The 24,425-nt window shown below is 42.0% G+C and overlaps 1 protein-coding gene across 2 annotated transcripts in view; it reads right to left on the reverse strand.

The window, feature by feature from the left end:
- dab2ipa (DAB2 interacting protein a) overlaps positions 1 to 24,425 on the reverse strand; it is a 131,294-nt gene that overhangs the window by 77,853 nt on the left and 29,016 nt on the right. For both annotated transcript variants that reach the window (XM_082968666.1, XM_082968667.1), the window contains one exon: positions 14,902 to 15,005. In XM_082968666.1, coding sequence (XP_082824792.1) covers positions 14,902 to 15,005 — 104 coding nt within the window. The remainder of the gene's footprint in view (positions 1 to 14,901; positions 15,006 to 24,425) is intronic.

Consider the following 24,425-nt stretch of genomic DNA (forward strand, 5'->3'; position numbering starts at 1 on the left):
GTCCAGCATCACTACTCTGGACGGCTCTGACTTAGAATACGTGGACAACTACAAATACCTAGGTGTCTGGTTAGACTGTAAACTCTCCTTCCAGACTCACATTAAGCATCTCCAATCCAAAATTAAATCTAGAAATCGGCTTCCTATATCGCAACAAAGCATCCTTCACTCATGCTGCCAAACATACCCTCGTAAAACTGACCATCCTACCGATCCTCGACTTCGGTGATGTCATCTATAAAATAGCCTCCAACACTCTACTCAAACTGGATGAAGTCTATCACAGTGCCATCCGTTTTGTCACCAAAGCCCCATACACTACCCACCATTGCGACCTGTACGCTCTCGTTGGTTGGCCCTCGCTTCATACTCGTCGCTAAACCCACTGGCTACAAGTCTCTGCTAGGTAAAGCCCCGCCTTATCTCAGCTCACTGGTCACCATAGCACCACCCACTCGTAGCACGCGCTCCAGCAGGTATATCTCACTGGTCACCCCCTTGATCGTCTTTCCTTCCAGTTCTCTGCTGCCAATGACTGGAACGAACTGCAAAAATCTCTGAAGCTGGAGACTCATATCTCCCTCACTAGCTTTAAGCACCAGCTGTCAGAGCAGCTCACAGATCACTGCACCTGTACATAGATGGGCTATCTACCTACCTCATCCCCATACTGTATTTATTTATCTTGCTCCTTTGCACCCCAGTATCTCTACTTGCACATTCATCTTCTGCACATCTACCATTCCAGTGTTTAATTGCTATATTGTAATTACTTCGCCACCATAGCTTATTTTTTACCTTACCTCATTTGCACTCACTGTATATAGACTACTTGTTTTCTTTTGTTCTACGGTATTATTGACTGTATGTTTTGTTTATTCCATGTGTAACTTTGTGTTGTTGTGTGTGTCGAATTGCTATGCTTTATCTTGGCCAGGTCGCAGTTGCAAATGAGAACTTGTTCTCAACTAGCCTACCTGGTTAAATAAAGGTGAAATAAAAATAAATAAAAAATAAATAGTGAGAGGTCTAATGCTTTACTATTTAATAATATCTACCTCCGCATTCATATCTAAGGGGCATTTTTCACGCCATTAATAGTTACATTGTTTTAGTTTGAACGTGCAGACTGGCACAAAGTAAAGCGGGAACGTTTCCCTAGTCAGCGCCATTATTAGTGCAATGCCCCTTAAAGTGTTGCTCTGTGCTACCCAGTGGGGCTCCATCCCCCCTCCCCCATGGGCTAGGTCTGTCTTCTGTGCGCCGCTCTGCGGCCCATCCCATGCCCTCATGCCTTGAACCTTGCGCGCCCACCGCTGTTTCAGTGGATACAGCTGGAGAACTGCAAGGCAATCCCATTGTGCGCCACTCGGAAGCCATGACCAATATATATTGTCCTGTTAATAATATACCTGTGAGAATATCCAACAGGCTTTTATATCATTTGAAATGAATAATAAAACATTTTAGAGATGATTTTGTTTTCAAATAACGTAAAATGACCAAGAAAAAGGCCATTCTTGAACATGGGGTGAGACATTGTTGCTAATTTTTAAATAAAGCCAGTCTGTTATTTAGAATTATTTATTTTCGTTTTTAGAGGGAGAGAAACCATAAACCTACAGTCATCTCATGGGTCTCCCAGTTGAGGCCAGTACTGGTATTGAACCAGCATCTGTAGCAACACAGTGTCTTAGACCGTTGTGCCACTCAGGCGCTGTACAACATGACCGGTCGGGAGTGGCCTACACTACTACAGAAAGAGCAAAATAATCCTAACAAAATAAAATAAAAATCTTAGTGTAACAGTTTTAGTAAGTAATACTGAAGTCGTGCACAATTATCAGTTTCTATTTAGGTTTATGTCACCCATTCATTGTCAGTTAGAGATACAGTAGGACCCAAAAGCATAATCAGTGCTCTAACTCCCCCTTGTGCTGGTCCGGAGCAATGAAGTGGTGACGCAGGGTATTTATGCACAACTTCAGTATTGCTTACTATGACTGTTGTTAAACTAAGGTTTTTATTATTTTATTTTGTTAGGATTATTTACTGTAGTAGTGTAGGCCACTCCCGACCGGTCATGTTGTACAGCGCCTGAGTGGCGCCATGGTTAATGGCATCTTTATGCTTTCATTAATAAAATAATGATAAAAATACTCTTTCAACATGATGTTTATTTAGTTATGGATCCATAACGAATTACTATGGGAATAAATATCACTAAATTATAGAAATATCCTCCAATCCACCAATGTAATTATTGGCGGAGAGTCACATCATATTTTTCGATATACTGTAGACGACATGTGTCTCACTAGTGTTGAGTAATGTGCTGTTAAAAGTGGTGTAGGTCTTATTTATTTAAAGAGCATATTAAAAAGTTAGAAGCAATAGGATCTGAAGCAATAGCCTACAACTATTTTAGCACCGTTTCACACTGCTCTGAGACAGGCATGGGGACTGGTCTTCAATTAGATTTTTATTTTTACTGAATCTCTGTTTGGGTATTGGTTAGACTAGAATTAGAAAATGAGAGTGTAGAAATGTAATGCTCTTTTTTTGTAATGCTCCTTTATTTAACTAGGCAAGTCAGTTAAGAACAAATTGTTAATTTCAAGGACAGCCTACTCCTTCCTCCCCGTCGGGGAATTGAACCCCGGTCTCCCGTGTGCCTGCATTCTCTAGTACAGCCATTATTGAAGGCTATCAAATGCTTCTCAAAGATGCCCTCTGGTGGTCAAACTAGCGCTAACAAACAATGGTACGCTGCAACTTTCAAAGGAGGAACTACTGTAGATGTGGCTGGGTGTTGGTTATAGCATTTCCTTCACGACCCATCCATTTTAGACAAGCGTGTCAGGTAAGCGTCATCTAATAATTATAAAATATTTTTATAATCTGGACCCTTTGTTTTTGTTATTGCTACTGTGCATTTAACAATTTCACTGTACCGTTTACATCTTCTGTATCCTGTGCATGTAACAAATCAACTTTTCATGTTATTTTATATAACGTGTGCTTATCAAAGACGGGGCAATGTGAAGAACAACATGACCTGCACCAAAGTCAGAATAGGATATACAGTACCAGTCAAAAGTTTGGACACCTACTCATTCAAGGGGTTTTCTTAATTTGTACTCTTTTCTACATTGTAGAATAATAGTGAAGACATCAAAACTATGACATAACGCATATGGAATCATGTAGTAACCAAAAAAAGTGTTAAACAAATCTAAATATATATTTGAGATTCTTCAAAGTAGCCACCCTTTGCCTTGATGACAGCTTTGCACAGTTGGCATTCCCTCAACCAGCTTAACCTGAAATGCTTTTCCAACACAGTCTTGAAGGAGTTCCCACATATGCTGAGCACCTGTTGGCTGCTTTTCCTTCACTCTGCGGTCCAACTCATCCCAAACCATCTCAATTGGGTTGAGGTCGGGTGATTGTGGAGGCCAGGTCATCTGATACAGCACTCCATCACTCTCCTTCTTGGTCACATAGCCCTTACACAGCCTGAAGGTGTTTTGAGTCATTGTCCTGTTGAAAAACAAATGAGATTGAGACTAAGTGCAAACCAGATGGGATGGCGGTATCACTGCAGAATGCTGTGGTAGCCATGCTGGTTAAGTGTGCCTTGAATTCTAAATAAATCACTGACAGTGTCACCAGCAAAGCACCCCCACACCTCCTCCTCCAAGCTTCACGGTGGGAAAAACACGTGGAGATCATCCGTTCACCTACTCTGCGTCTCACAAAGACACGGCGGTTGGAACCAAAAATCTCAAATTTGGACTCTTCAGACCAATGACAGATTTCCACCCGTCTAATGTCTATTGCTTGTGTTTCTTGGCCCAAGCAAGTCTCTTCTTATTATTGGTGTCCTTTGGTTGTGGTTTCTTTGCAACAATTTGACCATGAAGGCCTGATTCACACAGTCTTCTCTGAACAGTTGATGTTGAGATGTGTCTGTTACTTGAACACTGTGAATCATTTATTTGGGCTGCAATTTCTGAGGCTGGTAACGTTATCCTCTGCAGCAAAGGTAACTCTGGGTCTTACTTTCCTGTGGCGGACCTCATGAGAGCCAGTTTCATCATAGCGCTTGATGGTTTTTCCGACTGCACTTAAAGAAACTTTCAAAGTTCTTGACATTTTCCAGGTTGACTGACCTTCATGTCTTAAAGTAATGATGGACTGTCGTTCCTATTTTCTTATTTAAGCTGTTCTTGCCATAATATGGACTTGGTATTTTACCAAATAGGGCTATCTTCTGTATACCACCCCTACCTTGTCACAAAAAAACTGATTGGCTCAAACGCATGTACTTTTAACAAGGCACACCTGCTAATTGAAATGCATTACATTTACATTTTAGTCAATTAGCAGACGCTCTTATCCAGAGCGACTTACAGTAGTGAATGCATACATTTCATTTCATTTTTTTTTTTGTACTGGCCCCCCGTGGGAATCGAACCCACAACCCTGGCGTTGCACACACCATGCTGGCGTTGCAAACACCATGCTCTACCAACTGAGCCACAGGGAAGGCCATTACAGGTGACTACCTCATAAAACTGGTTGAGAGAATGCCAAGAGTGTGCAAAGCTGTCATCAAGGCAAAGGGTGGCTACTTGGAAGAATCTCAAATATAAAATATATTTGATTTGTTTAACAATTTTTGTTTACTACATAATTCCATGTGTAAATTCACAATGTTTATGCTTATACATTTAACATTTGGCTCTTAAGTATAAGCAAGTGCAAGCAAATGAGCTGCGATGAGGTAGGCCTATTCGTTCAGCACTTTCAAAATGGACGACAGAAATTCATATAGATATTAATTCAGATAAATTCAGCAAGATGTTGAGGCCTTAACTTTACTCTTCTTTAAGTCACCACAGAGAGAGAAAGAGAGAGCGAGAGACCCAGACTCAGTGGTTAGCCTACCATTTGAAGTATTTTATTAGGCCTATGTGGTCTAAAAAAGAAGGACAATACAATCACGAAGATCCACTTTTATAGACAATATACAGACCCACTGACAGCGCATTGAGCAAACAAAGCAACCCTCGCAATATGAACTGTAATTACATGGGTCTATTTACTGAACAAAAATATTTGAATGGGAAGAGACTGTCAAAGGCAAACATAGTTACGAGGAGGGGATATTTTAATATAATGTTGTTTGGTCTGTTTGGTCTGCTTTTTTGTCGAGAAAAGCACCAGAGGTAATTATAACACACAAAGTAAGAAAAACAATGAAATGCATAATTCTAACATTGCCTAAAATTATTAATAAGATAGACCTATATAAGCAATATAACAATGCAGATGTACAAACTATGGCATATATGACAATAAGTGGTTAAGAGGAAAGCCGTAATTTCGATAAAGACATGAGCAAGCTGAGATGGATGTAGCCTATATGCCGCCTATTTGTTTAGCACAGCGACATAATTCAGAACATGGGCCGTTCTTACAGTATTCTCCCTGTACACCAAGTCCGAACAGTAGGGGCAAATAAGCAGACAATGAAAGCTCTTACAACAGGGGCTGGAAGCCGTCAATGAAAGCTGTTATAATATTCAATGATTACATTTCTCTAAAACTGGCTATAGGCTAGATGTGCACAACCAAGTCTGAACAGTAGGCTATATGCCTATTCGTTCAGCACTTTTGAAATGGACATAATTCAGAATATGGGCCGTTCTAATAGAATTCTCCCTGTACACCAAGTCCGAATAGTAGGGGCAAATAAGCAGACAATGAAAGCTCTTACAATGGGGGAACGTAAGCAGACTATGAAAGCTGCTACAATATTCTAAGATGAGATTTCCCTGAAACAGGCTATAGGCTACATGTGCACCAGCATGTCAGAACAGTAGACTAAGTTCTAAGGGGGGAAAGTATTACTTTCTTAGCTACAGTATACATATTTCCCTGGCATATGTAATCACTTATGCAGCAGCATACTGGACATATTTATGGACTCACTATTATTGTGCTGTGCTCACTTGAACATGAAGTTGGCACGGTGGTCCTTCTTGTGGCAAACTTCTCAATAACTTTGTCATCAAAGTCTGGCATTCTCTGGATGAAGTCATACTGGATTGACAGCATGGCCAATGCATTAACCTTTTCTGGCCCATGGAGTTGCGTATGAAAGTTTTTATCCTTTTAAGGGTGGAAAAGTTTCTCTCTGACTTAGAGGTTGTCATCGGAGTGGTGATGTTGATTTTGAGAAGAGAGACCGTGTCAGACAAGGCCTCCTGCAGGTTGTTCTCGTAGAGTGATTTCAATAAAGAAAGTGCTGTCTTTTCAGTGTGCAGCTCAGGATGCTGGTAGACAGTAAACAGCTCCCTTTTCAACTTCTCCTGGTTGCCCATAGTTCATAGCTTGGTAGGACACTGGAGTTCTGCGGTGGGAAAGGAATCCTTCAGTAGCGTTTAGACACCACATACATTACCACTCATCACCGCTGCCCTGTCGTAGGTTTGTGCAGCCAACTTCTTGACATTCAGTGCCGCTAGGACTTGTTTGATGGCGTTGGAGAGGCCGACACCAGTTTAGTCCTTCACCTCTACAAAAACTTCTCACACACACTGTTGTCTGGTAACAAGTAACGCAGCATTATGACGTCCAACCAATTTTTAAGGGTACATCAAGCACGATCTTAAACAAAGTTTTGGATTGTATGTATGAAGTGTACAGAGAAGCTATATCTAAGAAGGTGTCGGAGATTATTTTTGCATCTGTACAAGCTGACGAGACCACTGACGTCTCCTGTAAATCACAGATAGTAATAGTGCTCTTTTGTACCCTGTAATCTCCATCACGCATGGCCTCAAAAATACAACTGAAAACGCCTGGGTTCAAGGAGTCGGCCGACTCGTCATGGCCCCGCAGTGCTGTCTCACAGTTGCCAGACAATTTAATGCATGCTATAATTCTGGCAAGCACGTACCTATTCTCCTCTGTTGGTTGTTAAGGTCGATGGCTCGTCTATATATCTAGCTGAGCCACAACGTTTGATCTCCCCAGGAATCCCAGTTTAACAGCGTTGAGAATTGTGCATCACATACAGACATGTTGAGACCCTTTCAGACAGACTTTTTAAATCCTTAAACCCAGACTTGGACCACACCCCCTCTCCACTGAATAGCAGGCAGGGAAAGCAAAATAGTGATTGTTGTGAGATGCTTGCAGTTAGCCACTGCTTCCTTCCAAACCACTCATTGTTGAATTAGCAATTTCGTACTTGTTGTGTAATGTTTATGTCCAATGGTCGGATTAAAAAGGATTTGCCAGTAGATTGTCAACTTGATTCATGATGATGACTGCTAGTTAAGACATTGACATGATCAGTCCAATCAAAGCTACTGTAGATATAACTTCATTTTATCAGTGGCCAATGACCATGAGCCTTCTTGGATGGACACTTCTAATGTAACTCTATGGCAGCACCCAAAGGGCTTGAATTTTCGAACTCTCCCCATAGATTTTGTGGCGACGTAGTGTCCCCATGAGTGACAGAACACTGAGCCAATCACGGCGCAACCAGAGAACATTAACAACCCCTATGCTCTGTATATCCGCTGGCTGCCCCACCACCACAGAAAGCACTGATCTAGGCTGAAACACCTGCATTTTGCTGCCTTACTCAAGAAAGTAAAAAAATAGACCATGTTTGTATGCAGCTTTATTAACTCAATATATATATATATATATATTTTTTTTTACATTGTTAGCAAACTGATATGTGACTCATATTAATGCCAAAATAACAAGCAAAACAGGTGGGCCTCTGCCTGATCTATAGTCGTGTTTTTATTAGCGGCTTGGGTCTTTTTTAATATCGAGGCATATTTCACTTTCTCTGTTCATAGGAGTAACAATATAAATTTGTGCATGAGGCAGAAATAATGCAGTGCGACTCGAGTTTCGCCATCAGCTGGAAGACGGTGTCCCTTTTTGGTCAGTGTCAGTAGAGGAAAGAGAGAGCGGAGGGATGCTGAGAGGCTAACCCTCAGTCTGCTGCTCTCTTCCTTCGCTGAGACTGACCATCAGATGCAGGCACCACCAGCCCAATAAAATACAAATAAAAAAGCGAATTATTTAAAATGTATGCACACTCATCTGCACTTCAGAAGTAATACAACAATGGTTCTATTACCGGTGTGATCATATATTTTGAAATATAATTTTTTGTAAATGGCCCAAACAACAATGCATTGGCAGGGCAATTCAAGCAAAGCAAATATGCGTTGATAATGTACTGGGCCTATAGCTTACTGCACAAATCTCATTGCTAAAGTATTGTTTTTAATTGGTTAATGTTGTATGGGCTTTCTTTTAAGTAATGTTCTTTTTTCTCTTCTTAAGTAATGTTTTTTTTAAACATCTGAGCAGTAAATCTCAGCTTGCATTTTGACTCAAAAAAGGTTGGTGACCACTGTTCTAGAGTTTTCCCTGTTAAGGAATTCCACAAATTAACTTAAGGCACACCTCTAATTGAAATGCATTCCAGGTGACTACCTAATGAAGCTGGTTGAGAGAATGCCAGGAGTGTGCAAAGCTGTCATCGAGGCAAAGGAAGGCTATTTGAAGAATATCAAATACCTGTTGGGGCTACAGGTTAGCAATGAACCCCGAGACGGGATTGCTAACAAGGCTGGAAATTCAAAACATCAAAAATCTAATAATTTCAATTTCTCAAACAATCAACTATTTTACACAATTTAAAAGATAAACATCTCCTTAATCTAACCACATTGTTCGATTTTCAAAGAGGCTTTACGGCAAAAGCATAAAGTTAGATTATGTTAGGACAGTACATAGCCACAAAAGTACAAACATCCAGTTTCAATTCAAGGTCAGGCGTCACCAAAAGCAGAAACCAGCTAAAATTATGCACCAACCTTTGACAATCTCCATCAGATGACACTCCTAGGACATTATGTTATACAATACATGCATTTTTTGTTCCATCAAGTTCATATTTATATCCAAAAACAGCATTTTACAGTAGCGTGAAATTCAGATTTTTTTCTTCTCTGAAATGCTTCCGGTGAACATAACAAAATTACTATTCGAAAACATTGGTAAATTATAATATTGTCATTCAAAGAATAATATATTATCATCTCGTAATTGCTACCGAATGGCCAGATCTCAAAATAACTTTACTGGGAAATCACATTTTGCAATAAACGGGGTGCTATGCTAAGAACAATAAGCTATGCTATACAGTTAGCATCATCTAATATCGATAATAACATTGTAAATATCCCCTTACCTTTGATTATCTCCATCAGAAGGCACTGCCAGGAATCCCAGGTCCAGAACAAATGTGGTTTCTTTTGACAAAGTTCATAATTTATGTCCAAATAACACCAAGTAGTTAGCGTTCATTATGCTCCGAATCACGCCGAAAAGCTAAAAAAACCTAGTAAATAATCTATTTACGTTCGTTCAAACATGTCAAACGTTGTTTAGCATTAATCTTTTGGTCCATTTTTAACGTTAAACATCAGTAATATTTTCACACAACCTATCCTATGTCTAGATAAACAATTATGACAAACTCACGCTTCTCAGATTTATGCGCAGGCGCAAAAAAATGAAGTGACGACATGTCAACTTCCCAGCATTCTAATTTGCTCTCTGTTTATCATAGACGCTTCAAACAACTTTATAAAGATCGTTGACATCTAGTGGAAGCCGTAGGAGTTGCGAAATGAATCCTTTCTCACTATGGTATCTATAAAACAATGACACTAAATAGTACAGTCACAAAATTCACATTTTGTTTGATCTATTTTTCACAGGTTTTTGCCTGCAATATGAGTTTTGTTATACTTACAGACACCATTCAAACTGTTTTAGAAAATTCAGAGTGTTTTCTATCAGAATGTGTTAATAATATGCATATCCTAGCTTCTGAGTTGGTGTAGGAGGCAGTTAAAAATGGGCACATATTTTTTTTTACATTTCTCAATACTGCCCTCTGCCCCACTATCAACGTTTCCCTTTACTGTGGCAATTGTGATCGAATCAACACAATATTTGTCATTTAATGTAAGATAGCGAAACAAAACAAACTATGCAAGAGATTGTTGTATTGCATCTATTGTCAATTGCGTTGACACGCCCATACTCTACGCAAACCAGCGCGGCATAAACCATTAGAGCTGCAGTAGGCCTATATGCAAATAGACCATTGTCATATATGGATCTGTGGCATTTACATTGAACTGGATTGTGTTTACAGCATGAGCGGTCGTGAGTAGATGCACTTGTTTTGAGATCAAAGCAAGAGCTGCATGTAGCCACGTGTGCACATTTTGTTCATATCCTTTGCTAGTTAGTGAGTTATCAGCCCAGTTATAGATCATTTGTAGTCAGCAATAGGGGAGTGATTGCTTCCTAAAAGAGCACAAAACGTGTATATTTCTAGACGTCTTTGAAAAGAGTCAGGTAAAGAGCTTGTTTTTTTGTCTTAGAAAGGGGCAATGTTGTATTTTGAGACAGGTTTGAATAAGCTAAGTAGCCAATAGGGAGGGTAGTATAATTTGTCTGATTCTTTGTAATAATGGTATGGGAATAATCATGCATTTTATTTTGTAAAGTGGTTTCTTTCATCAAACACAACAACATTTTCAGTCACCTCCTTGTCTGAAGGACAAGTGGATAAACAGGTTAATGTCAAGCCAAGCATCTTTTTTTCCCAAAAGTCCCCTTGAATGTAGGCCTACATTTTGTTTGTTTTTTATTATTTCACCTTTATTTAACCAGGTAGGCCAGTTGAGAATAAGTTCTCATTTACAACTGCGACCTGGCCAAGATAAAGCAAAGCAGTGCGACACAAACAACACAGAGTTACACATGGAATAAACAAACATACAGTCAATAACACAATAGAAAAGTATATATACAGTGTGTGCAAATGAGGTAAGATAAGGGAGGTAAGGCAATAAATAGGCCATAGTGGCAAAATAATTACAATTTAGCAATTAAACACTGGAGTGATAGATGTGCAGAAGATGAATGTGCAAGTAGAGATACTGGGGTGCAAAGGAGCAAAAAAATAAATGACAGTATGGGGATGAGGCAGTTAGATGGGATATTTACAGATGGGCTATGTACAGGTGCAGTGATCTGTGAGCTGCTCAGACAGCTGGTGCTTAAAGTTAGTGAGGGAGATATGAGTCTCCAGCTTCAGTGATTTTTGCAATTCGTTCCAGTCATTGGCAGCAGAGAACTGGAAGGAAAGGCGGCCAGAGGTGGAATTGGCTTTGGGTGTGACCAGTGAAATATACCTGCTTGAGCACGTGCTACGGGTGGGTGCTGCTATGGTGACCAGTGAGCTGAGATAAGGCGGGGCTTTACCTAGCAAAGCCTTATAGATGACCTGGAGCCAGTGGGTTTGGCGACGAATATGAAGTGAGGGCCAGCCAACGAGAGCATACCGGTCGCAGTGGTGGGTAGTATATGGGGCTTTGGTGACAAAACGGATGGCAATGTGATAGACTGCATCCAATTTGCTGAGTAGAGTGTTGGAGGCTATTTTGTAAATGACATTGCCGAAGTCAAGGATCGGTAGGATAGGACATTGAACACCACACATTGGCTGTTCCTGTAGGCTGAATAATAGAACAGCTATTTCCATGTTAAAATGTTATGGGATGCATTTTGTCCATTGTTATTGATGGTAGGCTACTCTGGTAGACCTTCATTATAAGCAAATAGACACAGTAGCCTACTTGGCCACTTAAAACTTTAACTTAAAGCAGGTACAGCCTCAGTGTTCACAGTAAATGCGTGCTGGAAGTTGCACAGAATTTTCACAACATTTAAATGTGCGCTCAGATGACCTGAAATTTGCTCAGTGCTGGAAAAACTTGAGTGAACATTGGTGGCAAAACATATATTTATAGTGATTTCTATGGGTCTTCCTCTACTCTGATTGTTTTATACTGTTCAATTCAACCCCACCAAAAAAAGTCAGCATTTTCATCAATTTCTACATTTCTTGCACTCATTTGAGATAATTTCCACACTGCCACGGAGGGCGGCATGATATGGGCAAACAATCTAGACCTTAATTTTGACCAAATGTTGCAATTGCGATTTGACTTGTGATTTAGAGCAAAACACTTGGATGACCTGTTGGAATCATGGATATAGAATGATCATTAAAATTCTATAGTTAGAATATAATAGTGGGCACTTTGAATACAGAGTTTGACATGACAACAAATGAAAATGCCAGGGAGGAGTTATTGTGACAGGTGTTGACAAGTGTTTCCTAGGGGACCCTATAATCTTTGGTTCTCTTTTAGCTACTTCATGTAGCTAACATTATTGCTTTGCGTTGTCCTCTGATTTAGAAGGTACTGTTGCACAACAAACATGCAGGTCTACACCGTCACTAGTATTATCAGGCTGTATAGATAGTTATGTTTGCTCTGACTCAGTACATTTATTAGCTAGCTAGCGATTAGCAATAGCGGCTAACAAGATTTAGGCCAAACTTACTAAGACAAACTAGCTGTTTGCAGATGTAAGAAACACGAACTAAGTGTAATGGTTGAACTCTAGTGGATGTATATTAAGAAGCAAAGTGAAAACAGAATCAATGTCATCAACATTGAAAGAATACAAACAAAACCTAAGATGGAAGAAACGGAAGCATTTTGAAAACACTCTAAAAAAGATTGAAGACTTCATTGATGGAAACCCGTTCTGGGAGAAATGGAATGATCTAAATGGAAAAAAGGAATGACCTAGCCATTCATAAATGGCATAATTTGGATAGATCACTTTGAAAGTCAGAAGACATTACTTTAAACCCCAAATACAAAACCTGGAAAAGCAGCATCAGGAATTAAATGCTTAAACACATTACTCCTGAGTTGCAGGAAACTATTATTCAACTTGGTTTTGGAGAGTGGCTGCTTCCCTGATATTTGGAACCAGGGACTCATAATCCCAATACATAAAAAGGTGACAAATTAGACCCTAATAACTATAGGGGAATATGTGTCACAAGTAACATAGGGAAACTGTTCTGCTGTATTCTGAATACAGACCTTGCTCACAGCAACAACAAAAAAAGGCTTTCTACCCAAACTCAGAACAGACCACATACAAACATTACACACTAATAAACCAGCAAGTTCATCAGAATTGCAGAGGAAAAGTATTTGCACGTTTTGTTGATTTTAAGAATGCTTTTGATTCCATATGGAATGATGGATTATATTACAAAACCCTCCAAAGCGGCATTGGGGGTAAAGTATACATCATAAAATGTATTTACTCAAACACATGTAGCATTAAAATGAACAATAAAATAACAGTTTTTTGCTCAAAGGCGAGGGGTGAGACAAGGGTGCAGTTTAAGTCCAACCCTGTTCAACGTCTACATCAATGAACTAGCAGTGTTGTTGGACCGATCTGCAGCCCCTGGACTCACCCTCAAGGATGAGGAGGTCAGATTCCTGCTCTACACAGGTGACATTGTCCTACTGTCACTAACAGAGCAAGGTCTACAGGAACAACTTAACATTCTTTGAGAATACAGCAGCAGCGGGGCAATCAACAACAACTTTCAGAAAACCAAAGTTGTTATTTTCCAGAAAAAGGCCAGGAATCAGAGCAGCAGACACTCCATCAAATTTAGTCCCAGGTACAACTAACAGGGACAAAAAAATCAGTGCCTGTGAAGGATTTGGTCTGGCAGTGAATGTACTAAAAGAAAAACCCTGTAAAGTATTTTAGTCGATAAAAATACAATTCTCTGAAATAAATATTCCTATCCAAATCTGGTGCAAAATATTGAAGTGTAATTTCACCAATTCCACTATATGGAAGCAAGGTTTGGGGTCCAACCTGTAATTACGATTATAGGCATTGAGAGAAAAACCCAATAGAAAATCGACACACAGAATTCTGCACAATTATCCTAAATATCAAAAAGAGAGTTCCAAATAATCCATGCAGATTGGAACTTGGATGATTCTCTTTAATTGTAAATATAAAGAAAAGGACACTAACATTTTGAAATGAACAGCCTTACAAATCAAAGCACAGGAAACCCAAGAGCTGAACCCTGAAAAGAGTCCCCTATGTCCGCTGTTAAAAACACTAAACAACCCTATAATGCAAACACACAAGGAAATTAATCAAATTGTTACATAAATGAAAACCTATTTGACAAATTGGGAAAATGAAACAAAAACACTGAATAAAGTAAATTTGGCCCTCAAAAGAACATACAAATTGGCAGAATATCTCTACTCTCAGAGATACAAAACAAAGATGGATCCTGACCAAATACAGGCTCAGCGACCACCAATTGGCTATAGAAAAAGGGACAGACAAAAACACATGGCTACTCAAAGAGGAGTGTCTATGTGGTCACTGCACGACAGGGGAGGTAGAGACACTTTTTGATCTACTGTGATACTCCCAAATAAGAGAAGATTTTTTCTAGAAAATATCTCACTCAATTCCCAACTTCTGTGCATTTACTAATGACATAATGCTGGGAATTATTCTGGGCGAGGGAGAACCATAAATATTACTGCCAGATATGTATATGATTGCCATAGTCTGAGGGACATCCCATGACCATTAATTCGCTGAAGTAGTTACATTGTATATACAGTAACTTACAAGTAATACAGTGTAACTATCATCCATGTACAATTGTATTTCATTGCAATAAAACAATCAAAATTTGAATTTGAGAGGGGGGACGGGAAGAGAGCTCGAGATGGGGGTGGTGGGGGGTGAGCGAGAGAGAGAGAGAGAGAGAGAGAGAGAGAGAGAGAGAGAGAGAGAGAGAGAGAGAGAGAGAGAGAGAGAGCAGGTGTACTGCTGAATGCTCACCGTGACTTTGAATGGGGTTGAGGTGGCTGGCTCCATGGAGGGGCTTTTGTCCAAAGCGCTGCCCGGCATGCTGCGCCTGCGACCCACCCTCTCAGGAGGGAGCTCTGGGGAGGGGGAGAGGAATTCACATGTAAGTCATTGTGGCACAATTCAATCAAATTCCGAAAGGTAGACGTTTGCGGTGCTATTATAATCCTGAACAATGTACATATGATCTTCAGAAAGGAGGAACAAGCATAAAATGAAAAAGGTATACACAACCCCTTGGCTCTGGCTTCACCTAAATGATTTGTGTTTGAGATGCGCTACACATTGCATTCTGCATAAACAAACAGGTAATGAGAGAAAGGTAGAAGCAGAGTTCGCATGGAAAACCGCCATCCCTGACAGACTACGAAATCCATGCTTGTTCTCTCTGTGTGTCGGTATCTGTTCTAAGTTGATTCACCGAGAGATAAGTTTCACTCTTATTTCTGCCTCTGTGGGAAAGATACAGCTCTAACAAGAAGGTACACCTCTGAGCTCCCTCATTTATCGCCTCACTTTCTCACGGAGGAAGGAGAAAACAGACAATTACATGAGAATATTTTAATAGTGTGTAATACTTAACCTCTGGCTTTTAGAACAGTTTCGGCTAATAATGGGTTTTGCTAGGCTAGCTACCATAGCTCACCAACCACAGAAAGGCCAAGAGATAATATGAAAGCACATCAACACGACGAGATCACTTCAAAAAAGCAGCAAGAGAACGCAGTCAAAATGGGAAAGTGATGTGTAGAGGTCTGGAGACAGTTTACACTGCATTTGGCTGTCTCCGGGAATATCCTCTGGTTGCATCCTCCGCTGGCTAGCTTTCAGAAGGCATCGCCATAAGTCTGCCTTGACTAGCTGACATTTCTTCAAGCCTAAAATGTTTGTTCAAATCAATAAATCACATTATTTCTACTTCTTTAAATTTGGAATAAATTGAAGGTACCTGAAATACACGTGTTAAGTATTGTCACCCAAGACTAAGCTAATTTCAACCATTACTGTCAATTCTATTCTTTAAATACAAATACTTGTGCATGTAAACAGGGGCTTCCCTCATTAACATATGCAGACTAACTTCGTGCCAAAGCCCCAAGTTATGTTTTCCTTATTCCTGTACGCACTAAGCTATCATTAGTGTGAACAGCATAGCCATTAAAAGGGCAGTAGGCTGCCTCCCCTGAATTCATAGACTTGACATCTCAGAGAGTGGGCTCCTCCAAACAATAAAGATTTTTCAGCCCCCCAACTCAGCTCTGTGATTGGAATCTTGTCGGCAGAGCACCGCTGACACCAACCTGTAACATTAACTTTTCTGCCTATGTTTGTCCAGTGCAAACAGTGACCGCACTGACGGAGGAAAGAGCATACCATTCCTGCTGCTGTCTATCGACACAATACTGGACCTTTCCCACACCTCTCTTGTTGGAACTCAAGTCCACTCCAGAGACTCTGGCTTTATTCTAGTCCGACCAGAGATATCATCCCTTTCAGTGTGTATGAGATCCAGACATACAATACAACCAAGGTCTGGTCTGATCAGTGTGTGCCTGTCCCGCAGTCACAACATCTTATCAGGGTTCAGTTAACAGCAACACCCTGCGAGCTCCTTCATCTGCTACAGCAGAGAATCTGCCACTAGAAGAAGCTTAAGCTTAATCATAAAATCAGCAACAACAAAAAACATCCTCTCACGGTCAACTGCGTTACATTTTCAGAAAAATTAACATGTGTAAATATTTGTATGAACATAAGATTCAACAACAGACAAACTGAACAAGTTCCACAGACATGTGACTAACAGAAATTGAAAAATGTGTCCCTGAACAAAGGGGGGGGGGGGGGGGGTAACAGTCAGTATCTGGTGTGGCCACCAGCTGCATTAAGAACAGCAGTGCATCTCCTCCTCGTGGACTGCACCAGATCTGCCAGTTCTTGCTGGTTTATTTAAAAAAAAATATTTCACCTTTATTTAACCAGGTAGGCCAGTTGGGAACAAGTTCTCATTTACAACTGCGACCTGGTCAAGAAAGAGCAAAGCAGTGCGACACAAACACAGAGTTACACATGGGATAAACAAACATAATGGAAAAGTCTATATACAGTGTGTACAAATGTAGTAAGATTTGGGAGGCAATAAATAGGCCATAGTGGCAAAATAATTATAATTTAGCAATTAAACACTGGAGTGATAGATGTGCAGAAGATGAATGTGCAAGTAGAGATACTGGGTTCAAAGGAGCAAAAAAATAAATAACAAAATGGGGATGAGGTAGTTGGGTGGGCTATTTATAGATGGGCTATGTACAGGTGCAATGATCGGTAAGCTGCTCTGACAGCTGATGCTTAAAGTTAGTGAGGGAGATAAGTCTCCAGCTTCAGTGATTTTTGCAATTCGTTCCAGTCATTGGCAGCAGAGAACTGGAAAGAAAGGCAGCCAAATGAGGCATTGGCTTTGGGGGTGACCAGTGAAATATACCTGCTGGAGAGCGCACTACGGGTGGGTGCTGCTATGTTGACCAGTGAGCTGAGATAAGGCGAGGCTTTACCTAGCAAAGACTTACAGATGACCTAGAGCCAGTGGGTTTGGCGCCGAATATGAAGCGAGGGCCAGCCAACGGCAGCATACAGGTCGCAGTGGTGGGTAGTATATGGTGCTTTGGTGACAAAACGGATGGCACTGTGATAGACTGCATCCAATTTGCTGAGTAGTGTTGGAGGCTATTTTGTAAATGACATCGTCGAAGTCAAGGATCGGTAGGATAGTCAGTTTCACGAGGGTATATTTGGCAGCATGAGTGAAGGATGCTTTGTTGCCAAATAGGAAGCCAATTCTAGATTTCATTTTGGATTGGAGATTTTTACATTTACATTTATGTCATTTAGCAGACGCTCTGATCCAGAGCTACTTACAAATTGGTGCATTCACCTTATGATATCCAGTGGAACAACCACTTTACAATAGTACATCTACATATATAAAAAAAAAAATTGGGGGGGGGGGGATTAGGATTACTATATCCTAATTACTATATCCTATCCCAGGTATTCCTTAAAGAGGTGGGGTTTCAGGTGTCTACGGAAGGTGGTGATTGACTCCGCTGTCCTGGCGTCGTGAGGGAGCTTGTTCCACCATTGGGGTGCCAGAGCAGCGAACAGTTTTGACTGGGCTGAGCGGGAACTGTGCTTCCGCAGCGGTAGGGGGGCCAGCAGGCCAGAGGTGGATGAACGCAGTGCCCTTGTTTGGGTGTAGGGCCTGATCAGAGCCTGAAGGTACGGAGGTGCCGTTCCCCTCACAGCTCCGTAGGCAAGCACCATGGTCTTGTAGCAGATGCGAGCTTTAACTGGAAGCCAGTGGAGTGTGCGGAGGAGCGGGGTGACGTGAGAGAACTTGGGAAGGTTGAACACCAGACGGGCTGCGGCGTTCTGGATGAGTTGTAGGGGTTTAATGGCACAGGCAGGGAGCCCCGCCAACAGGGAGTTGCAGTAAACCAGACGGGAGATGACAAGTGCCTGGATTAGGACCTGCGCCGCTTCCTGTGTAAGGCAGGGACGGACTCTGCGAATGATGTATAGCATGAACCTACAGGATCGGGTCACCGCCTTGATGTTAGCGGAGAACGACAGGGTGTTGTCCAGGGTCACGCCGAGGCTCTTAGCACTCTGGGAGGAGGACACAATGGAGTTGTCCACCGTGATGGCGAGATCATGGAAAGGGCAGTCCTTCCCCGGGAGGAAGAGCAGCTCCGTCTTGCCGAGGTTCAGCTTGAGGTGGTGATCCGTCATCCACACTGATATGTCTGCCAGACATGCAGAGATGCGATTCGCCACCTGGTTTTCAGAAGGGGGAAAGGAGAAGATTAATTGTGTGTCGTCTGCGTAGCAATGATAGGAGAGACCATGTGAGGATATGCTTAATGTGAGTCTGGAAGGAGAGTTTACAGTCTAACCAGACACCTAGGTATTTGTAGTTGTCCACATATTCTAAGTCAGAACCGTCTAGCGTAGTGATGCTAGACGGGTGGGCGGGCAGGTGCAGGCAGCGATCGGTTGAAGAGCATGCATTTAGTATTACTTGCATTTAAGAGCAGTTGGAGGCCACGGAAGGAGTGTTGTACGGCATTGAAGCTCATCTGGAGGTTTGTTTACACGATGTCCAAAGGGCCAGAAGTACACAGAATGGTGTCGTCTGAGTAGAGGTGGATCAGAGAATCACCAGCAGCAAGAGCGACATCATTGATGTATACAGAGAAAAGGGTCAGCCCGAGAACTGAAACCTGAGGCACACCCATAGAGACTACCAGAGGTCTGGACAACAGGCCCTCCGATTTGACACGCTGAACTCTACCTGTGAGATGTCTTCCACCAAGGCACCTTCAAGTTCCCAGACATTTCTGGGGGGAATGGCCCTAGCCCTCATCCTCTGATCCAACAGGTCCCAGATTGAGATCCGGGCTCTTCGCTGGCTATGGCAGAACACTGACATTCCTGTCTCACAGGAATTCACGCACAGAACGAGCAGTATGGCTGGTGGCATTGTCATGCTGGAGGGTCATGTCAGGATGAGCCTGCAGGAAGGGTACCACATGAGGGAGTTGAATGTCTTCCCTGTAACGCACAGCATTGAGATTGCCTGCAACGACAACAAGCTCAGTCCTATGATGCTGTGACACACCGCCCCAGACCATGATGGACCCTCCACCTCCAAATCGATCCCGCTCCAGAGTATAGGCCTCGGTGTAACGCTCATTCCGTCGACGAGAAACGCGAATTCGACCATCACCCCTGGTGAGACAAAACCGCGACTCATCAGTGAAGAGCACTTCTTGCCAGCCCTGTCTGGTCCAGCGATGGTGGATTTGTGTCCATAAGCGACGTTGTTGCCGGTGACATCTGGTGAGGACCTGCCTTACAACAGGCCTACAAGCTCTCAGTCCAGCCTCTCTCAGCCTATTGCGGACAGTCTGAGCACTGATGGAGGGATTGTGCGTTCCTGGTGTAACTCGGGCAGTTGTTGTTGCCATTCTGTACCTGTCCCGCAGGTGTGATGTTCGGATGTACCGATGCTGTGCAGGTGTCGTTACACGTGGTCTGCCACGATCAGCTGTCTGTCCTGTCTCCCTGTAGCACTGTCTTAGACGTCTCACAGTACAGACATTGAAATTTATTGCCCTGGCCACATCTGCAGTCCTCATGACTCCTTTCAGCAGGCCTAAAGCACGTTCATGCAGATGAGCAGGGACCCTGGGCATCTTTCTTTTGGTGTTTTTCAGAGTCAGTAGAAAGGCCTCTTTCGTGTCCTAAGTTTTCATAACTGTGACCTTAATTGCCTACCGTCTGTAAGTTTTTAGTGTCTTAACGACCCGTCCACAGGTGTATGTTCATTAATTGTTTATGGTTCATTGAACAAGCATGGGAAACAGTGTTTAAACCCTTTACAATGAAGATCTGTGAAATTATTTTGATTTTTACGAATTATATTTGAAAAACAGGGTCCTGAAAAGGGGATGTTTCTTTTTTTGCTGAGTTATATGCCTATATAAATTTCTGTACAGCCTCTGTAAACTAAAATGCTCTACTGACAGAGCAGAGGGTGTTTATCGGTCTTTTAGTGCAGTCAGTCCATGGACTATAGGCCAGTGGGAGTGGACTATAGGCCCGTGGGAGTGCATCCCCTAAGGCAGTGTGAAGAGCCGACCTGGATCAAAGAAGTCTTCACTGGAGAACTGTTATTTAACTTATCAAATTACAAACAGTAAACAGCCTACATTTTAAATTTTAGTCATTTAGCAGACACTCTTATCCAGAGCGACTTACAGTAGTGAATGCATACGTTTCATTTCATACATGTTTTTTCTGTGCTGGCCCCCTGTGGGAATCGAACCCACAACCCTGGCGTTGCAAACACCATGCTCTACCAACTGAGCTACAGGGAAGCCTACCACAGCACACCATTGCATCAATCTTTGGTCTGATTGCCAATATCCTGAAGTATCCCTTTAACACTAACAATCATAAATGTGCTCTGTCTTCAGACATTTTGGGCATTGGATAAACCAAACAATGCAGTCATGTCCCAAAGGTCTCAGTTTCAGTGCGAGTGTCACACAACAGCACTGTGATGCGAGAAAGATTACCTTTTCTCTCCAAAGCACAAAAGTCCATTTTCCAAAGGGTTTATATGAATACAAAGGAATTCTGAGTAGGGCACTCAGACTCAAGTTCAAAGAGTACTTTAAAGAGCAACTCTAGGTACAGATCGTAAACAACGCAGGAAGCTTGTGGTTTTTCATCTCCAAATTAGGAAAATGTGTTTTCCCACCACTAATTCGACGTAAAAGCCAGGGGCAAGCATTATTAGGTTAGGAAAGAGGGGTCCCCTTTCCCCATAGCCTAATCTATACCTGTGTGTAAATTCCTACATAAGAAATGAGCCTTTAATTCAGTCCAGAGCGCAAGCCGAAAGGCACAGATCATCAGACAACTTCAGACAAACATTACCAAGGCTGTTTACTGTAGGGCTGACCCCAATTAGTCGACTGGTCCATTGTTTGGTTGATAGGCTGTTGGTCAAACATTAATTTTTTGTCGAGCAGTAGGAAATATATATGGGGACAAGACTAATCCATTGCGCAGGCCGCTGGATGGCACAGCCCAAGAAGGGGATGTGGTTAAGATGCACATCTCTCTCCAATCAATTTGTTTCATAACTTCATTGTGTGAATTGTTTGTGTTTGATTGTTAGTGTCTAGCAATTCCCCATTACATACATCACCAGTAGTACAGTTACTGTGAATTCCTATCATTTCAAATCTACAATGTTTGTTTGGTTACGTTAATTTCTGTTAATGCATTCAGTACCTCACTGGGGCAAAGCTTCTTCCATCCAGGACCTCTATACCAGGAGGTGTCAGAGGAAGGCCCTAAAAGTTGTCAAAGACTCCCGCCACCCTAGTCATAGACTGTTCTCTCGGCTACCGCACGGCAAGCGGTACTGGAGTGCCAAGTCTAGGTCCAAAAGGCTTAACAGCTTCTTCCCCCAGGCCATAAGACTCCTGAACAGCTAATCAAAGGTCTACCCAGACCCCTCTTTTACGCTGCTGCTACTCTCTGGTTTATTATTTATGTATAGTCACTTTAACTCTTCCTACATGTACATATTACCTCAATTACCTAGACTAAAATTTGATTTGAATATATTATTATTCCAGTATTTTACCGTTCTTATTGGCAGAGTGGACACGTTGTTTGCAGAGCACACAATTCCATTTAATTCCATTTACAAGTTGTCAATTTAGTCAGCGTCTCTTGTTTGGAGTGCTCCTGTCAATGCTGAGTAAGGACACGCACCCGATTACGCATAGAAGTAAGCCTATAGGCTACTTGGCCTGCATGTAAATGTAGGCATATGAATGTGCCTATCTGGGGATATGATAGTATTTCTGATTGGCTTAACGCACCACCACTAATGAGCTGTGGAGCTTCTCAAAGTAATGTTTCTTAACCTCAAACAGCAAGCAAACAAAGTCTGTCATTCTCAATGGATCTAAAAACAATAGTTCGTCAATGTATTTGACAAATATTTCCATCTCTCTCCCTTTCGATAACCACTCAGCATGAAAGGGAAAAGTGTCATGCTCTGATCCAGTTGAAACGTCATAAAATTAGCCTACCTGATGAGCTCTTATCCCTTGCACAAATAGCCTTCAGCCGTGTCTGTCCCGAGCCCACTGGCACAGGAACCTCTGCGGACCCAAGTTGATACAAATGTTTCAAGTTCGTTGCAGATAGGCCATGCTGTAGCCAATGTGATTTATAGGATATATTCTACCTGCAGGATGCAATGTTTTTATTTGTTGTCTTTATGTAGGCTATTTTTACATAGTTGACAAATGGCAATAGAAGTTCCTTTTTGGGTTTGTATAATTTTTATTTGGATAGAAAATGTAAATAACCCCATGACAATGATTGAGATACGAAGACGTTATTATATGAAACTGTTCCACAAAAATGTGCATATGAAAACCATAACTGGCACGCAGATCGGTAGAAATAGTAAGATAAATTGGCATTCCACATGAGAAAGGTTGCCGACTTCTCTTTTAGCCTATTACTGGCAACTTCAGGAGAGTAACAGCAGAATCTGCAAAGCCAGCAGGAGCGAAAGGAGGATGGTCGGGTCAGGTTAAGGCTTTTTTCTCTGGTTATCTTGATCTCTGGCTCCCTCTGGAGTCATGTGTGTCTTATTTCATCAAACAGTGTGCTTAAAGCATCAGACAAGCTCAATACATATAGTTTATTTTATAAAAATAAAAACACGTTAAAATGTTTATTTTTTTATCTTGTTTTTTTTGGTCAACCAATATTCATTTTTTTTTGTCAGGGACAGACCTTGTTTACTGTGCAGTTACAGTGGTAGCCTACTTGCTCACTACTATACATCACACCTTCTCCTGGGATATTTAGGTTAGACAAAACTCAGTGAAGTGACAAACAACAATCCCGAGGGATGAATTTTTTTGGTGGAGGAGGGCTGTCCCAGAGGATAAAACAGTAGTTGGTTATCCCTGTTTGCAGCTCTGGTCCTACTCCTGGAGTGACTGTGCTGTCTGTGCAGACGGGTCTGACCCAGTAGTCTTTAGTATTAGTACTTCCTCCCCAAACCTTTTCTCATTGAGGGGGCAGGTCAGGGGTCATGCTTGTGGCCTCTCCGGCAGCGTGCCGGTGTCAACTCACAACCCCCCAAAAAATATATATATCAAAAATATATATATATTTTTAGAGATACGAGTGCTGAGAGTTCATCATTGAAGAGCAGTATAGAGGTACAGCCCTGGTGATAGGCTATATTATGATGCAATGTTATTTTTTAGACGTTGACAGCATGTGACCCTACACCCCCAAAGCCTTGACGGGGGATCACGTGCTCTCAACCTGCTCCACTACAGCCCCGTCGATGAGAATGGGGGCGTGCTCGGTGCTCCTTTTCCTGTAGTCCACAATCATCTCCTTAGTCTTGGTTACGTTGAGGGATAGGTTGTTATTCTGGCACCACCCGGCCAGGTGTCTGGCCTCCTCCCTATAGGCTGTCTCGACGTTGATCAGGCCTACCACTGTTGTGTCGTCTGCAAACGTAATGGTGTTGGAGTCGTGCCTGGCCATGCAGTCATGGGTGAACAGGGAGTACAGGAGGGGACTGAGCACGCACCCCTGGGGAGCTCCAGTGTTGAGGATCAACGTGGCAGATGTGTTGCTACCTACCCTCACCACCTGGGGGCGGCCCGTCAGGAAGTCCAGGATCCAGTTGCAGAGGGAGGTGTTTAGTCCCAGGTTCCTTAGCTTAGTGATGAGCTTTGAGGGTACTATGGTGTTGAACGCTGAGCTGTAGTCAATGAATTGCATTCTCACATAGGTGTTCCTTTTGTCCAGGTGGAAAGGGCAGTGTGGAGTGCAATAGAGATTGCATCATCTGTGGATCTGTTTGGGCGGTATGC

This window comes from Salmo salar, chromosome 24 (genome assembly GCF_965601325.2).
Source record: "Salmo salar chromosome 24, fSalSal1, whole genome shotgun sequence".
NCBI lineage: Eukaryota > Metazoa > Chordata > Actinopteri > Salmoniformes > Salmonidae > Salmo > Salmo salar.